Source organism: Lipotes vexillifer, unplaced genomic scaffold (assembly GCF_000442215.2).
Source record: "Lipotes vexillifer unplaced genomic scaffold, Lipotes_vexillifer_v1.1 scaffold274, whole genome shotgun sequence".
Taxonomy (NCBI): Eukaryota; Metazoa; Chordata; class Mammalia; order Artiodactyla; family Lipotidae; genus Lipotes; species Lipotes vexillifer.
In genome coordinates, this window is record NW_006777033.1 from 178,089 (window position 1) to 182,677 (window position 4,589).

Below are 4,589 nucleotides of genomic sequence, written 5' to 3' on the forward strand. Positions count from 1 at the left end.
ATCCATTAATAAGTAACCAATTAATCTCTGTAAATTCACCCAACAGAAGATTACAGTTGACAGTTGAACAATACAGGGGGTTGGGGGACCGACCCTCTGTGCAGTCAAAAATCCATGTATAACTTTACAGTCGGCCCTCTGTATCCACAGATCACACAGTACTACAGTACCTATTTACTGGGAAAAAAATCCACATACATAACACAAATAAGTCAAACCCATATTGTTCAAGGGTCAACTGTACATAGCCACTGAAGAGTTAGATACCCATGTACTAAGTATAGAAATATACTGCAGATGCTATCCTTGAAGGAAAAAAAAAAAGCAATTTCATTTGTTTATCCAAACCAGGATAAAAATATATTCTGGTGTATGCATAAAAACATCCTGGTATTTCACTTCTAAAAATTGGTCTACTTAATAATCAAGAAAAGAAAGTTATTAAGCTGATTAATCTTTAAAGTCAGGCACACATGGGCTCCTATCCTAATTCTAGCATTTTGGGTCAGGTTACTTATCTCACTCAACCTCAGTTTCCTCATATGTAAGTCGGGGGAAGAAAACAGTACTTTACCTCTTATGATTTTTGTTAGCCTTCTTATAAAGTGTTTTACACAGTGATTGGTATGCAGTAATGACTCAAGAAACACTAGTTATTACATTTTAAATCTTTTTCTGAATTCTTTTTCAAAATATAGCACAATTTTCTGATTCTCAAAATACCTAAATCAAAAGTTAACAGAAACTACGTAGTAAACAAGAAGTTTCAATGAACTCAACTACAAGTCTGACTACATTTTCTCACCCTCTCTTAGCCTAAAGCACACATTTTCAAGGCAAAGCGACACTGCTTACATTATTGAAGGAAAGTAATTACAATGTTACTTTTCAAACTGCAGGTCAGGGCCCATTACAAAGGACATGAAATTAGTAGCAATTTGCATTTTTATTGGAATAAAAAAGACGACCAAAAGAGAAAGAAGAACACAGGTAAATGACTTTTGTTTTAGTTATATCAATGTGCATTTAAAAACATTACATAAAATTTCTTACTGGGTCCCAATCAACAGTTCAAAAGCCAATGCCCCACTTCATAGACATAAACAACCACATGCAGTTTAAAATCTCACCACATGATGGAGCTAAACTTCTGCATACCTCAGAAAACTGCTCAGGTGCAGTGCTGAAAACACTGCTACCCTTAACTCAAGTGCTCCTATCATCCCTTCAAATAAAGAAAAGACTTAACACTGAATTGAGGCGGGGTGGTGGTGGGATGAATTGGGAGATTGGGATTGACATATATACACTAATATGTATAAAATAGATAAGTAATAAGAACGTGCTGTATAAAAAAAATAAAATAAAATTCAGAAAAAAAACCCGCTAAGTTGAAATAGAGAACCCAACAGTAATTTAAGTCTATCCTATTTATTCAAGATAAGACTAAAAGGGCTCTGGCAGAAAACAAGAGGTTAATTATAACTGAGAATCCATGAATAGTGATTTTGAGCGATAAAAACAGTATTAAGAAGTCACTACTAAAAGTGTATACTTGTTTGTGTTCGTCAAAACCACTCTGGGTAAGGTCTAAGGAGATAGTTTCAAATACTGCTAGTTAAGAGTTCAAACTGATACTACTTTCTGTCGGCAATTTAAAATAAATTAGAATAACTGATCATTTAGAACAGGCAATCCCAAGTCTCAAAATCATCATCTTCATTCATGATCTATATAGCCAGATCAAGAGTCTGGTTCTAGAAAGCAATAAGGATTCAAGAGTCTGGTTCTAGGGCTTCTCTGGTGGCACAGTGGTTAAGAATCTGCCTGCCAACGCAGGGGACACGGGTTCAAGCCCTGGTCTGGGAAGATCCCACATGCCGCGGAGCAACTAAGCCCATGCATCACAACTACTGAGCATGCACTCTAGAGCCCCTGAGCCACAACTACTAAGCCCACGTGCCACAACCACTGAGCCCACGTGCCTGGAGCCCCTGCTCTGAAACAAGAGAAGCCACCACAATGAGAAGCCCACGCACCACAATGAAGAGTAGCTCCTGCTCGCCACCAACTAGAGAAAGCCCGCGTGCAGCAACTAAGACCCAACGCAGCCATAAATAAATAAATGAATAAACAAACAAATAAAACAGGCAAAGTACATAAATAGACATTAAAAAAAATGAAAACAAGTCTTATACTCATTTCAGAGAAAATGAACTAAAGAGAAAAAGGAAACAAAGGGAGGAGCAAGAAACTCATATGTATCCAGGCTCTGAAGTAGGCCTGGAAAAAAATGAACCCAGGAAAAGCATAACTGAGAGCAGCCTGGGGGGTGGGGGGGTGGGGGTTGGACACAAACAACAGCAGCAACAGCGAAGCAAATTCCAGAGACCTGAACAGAAGAGGAAAGGAGGCAGAGTCTATAACTAAGAAGTGATCTCAGTTACTTCTCAGTAATAGTCTACATTTCCTAACAACTATGATCCATTTTATGTCTATGAAATGAAATGTTCACTTTACGAAATTCCAAAATGAGTCCTATGGAAATATTACAGAATAGAAAATGCATCCTAGATTCTAGTCTAGGCTCACACTAATTACATGAAAACAGGCCAATTAACCTTCCAGAGAACCATCTGTATAAAATAAAGTCAGTTCACATGATCATTAAAAGCCATCTTCAAACTTTAAAATTCCCCTGTCTGGGAGAATTTTCTCTCTCCAATGCAGCTTTTTCAATATATTATGATCTGACAAGTCCTTACTGGGGAACAACCTTCCAAATTGTAAAACTGTTCCTATAAGAGCTGTTTTAGTAAACTCTTCTATAAGAACGGCCTGTACCCCCAAAAGGTCCTAGATGAATGCCTTAGCATGACAGAGCTTGATTAACAGGAAAGCAGATGATCAAGACCCCCTCTTGATTCCTTTGCACTATGGAAAAAACAAAGTGGAAGACAGCTTTTGAGCCAGACAGATTGATTCTAATCAATTTCAAGGTCCCTCTTGGCATGCCTTGTAAGTGGATGACAATTTCAATGTCAAGCAAGTCTTACACAAACTATGTTCTGTTTTGGTTATGTAAAATGAACATTTTTAAATTAGTAAGTCACCTTATACGTAACAACACTGCAAAGTTCTCAGAACTCCTAAAATTTGAGTAATATGCCATTCACAGTCTCATTTATTTGAAAAAGAAGTCTTCCGGTTATAAGGAAAGACTTCAAAAACTGATTTTTTAAAAAAACATTATCTATAGGAAAGTAAGTAAAGCAAATTATCAGAAGAATAGTATAGGAAAAGGTAAGACGCAAAAGTAATGTGCAATGTACTTACCTGGTTTGAATTTTAAAATGCAGATCTTTCAAAAGACAACTTTTAAAGTAAATGGTTTAGTATGTTGATGGTATATTGAAAACTGACTTTTTAAATAATAAAAACCAACAGATTAAAATAACTTAGAAAATAATATAAAAAGTATTTTACGACAAAAACATTAAGCTTTAGTTTAACTACATCTGTGTAGAACATGAACTAAACAGAGGCAGACAGAAAGACAAAAAGAAAAGAGAGATGCAAGAAAAAATACCTTTGTTGATGATGGTGGGGTAGGAAAATTAAGCCAGGCTGGAGCAAAGTCATGCTGCGCCATTTAGGTCCAGTCTCTCCAACTCAGCGAAACAAGGCTTCAACACCTCATGGCAAGTCCCTGTCGTATAAAAATAGAAGGTATTAGATCTATACAGCTCCTGGCCAAAATTACCTTCTTATACGTCCTTTAAATTACAATGATCTGACTACTACAAGATTTCAATTATAATGAAATTTTAGAAAAGGCAAAAATATAGTGACAGAAACTAGATCAGCAGAGTGCAGGTGAGGGGCCTGGGGCGGACGGAAATGACTACAAAGGGAAGGAAGAAGTTTTCCAGGGTAATTGAGTATTTATCCTAATTGTGGTGATGATTATACAAACTATACACTTGTTAAAACTCATCAAATTGTGCATTTAAAACTGGATAATTTTATTATAAACTATCTCAATGGTGCTTTTTTTTAAATTACAATAGTCTTATCACAAATAGATGAGTTATCAAGTGTCTCCTGATGTGACTGTACAACAGGATGTATGCAGCACTATCTATGTACACAGCACAAGTTATTCTTGCCGCCAACCCTTACAGAATCTGAAATCTGATTTAACTAACAATTTGCAGGAAATTCAACATACAGAAACAAATTAAAGGACAAATGAAGGAAGTAATCCACCAAATGCAGATCACACGATGAGTCAAATGATCTGGTTTCTTCAACAAATAAATAGCTTTCATAGGCAGAGCAATCAAATACAACATGTGGCCCTTATATAAATCCTTACTCAACCAAGTTTAAAAAGTGAAAATTATGAGTCAAAAATTTGAACATGAGCTGAATATTAAATGACTTTAAGAAATTACCAATCACTTTAGATGTGATGACTGTTAGTGCAATGCTGGTACAGTGGACCCTTAAAGAACAAGGTTTAGAACTGTGAGGGTCCACTTATACATGGATTTTTTGGGGTTTTTTTCGTTTGTTTGTTTTTTCAC

At 36.2% G+C, this 4,589-nt stretch overlaps 1 protein-coding gene across 1 annotated transcript in view; it reads right to left on the reverse strand.

Annotated features, from left to right (window-relative positions):
- Positions 1-3,652, reverse strand: part of GPBP1 (GC-rich promoter binding protein 1) — a 37,094-nt gene extending 33,442 nt beyond the window's left edge. The window contains exon 1 of the mRNA XM_007450756.1: positions 3,590-3,652. Coding sequence (XP_007450818.1) covers positions 3,590-3,652 — 63 coding nt within the window. The remainder of the gene's footprint in view (positions 1-3,589) is intronic.
- Between the last annotated feature and the right edge of the window lie 937 nt (positions 3,653-4,589).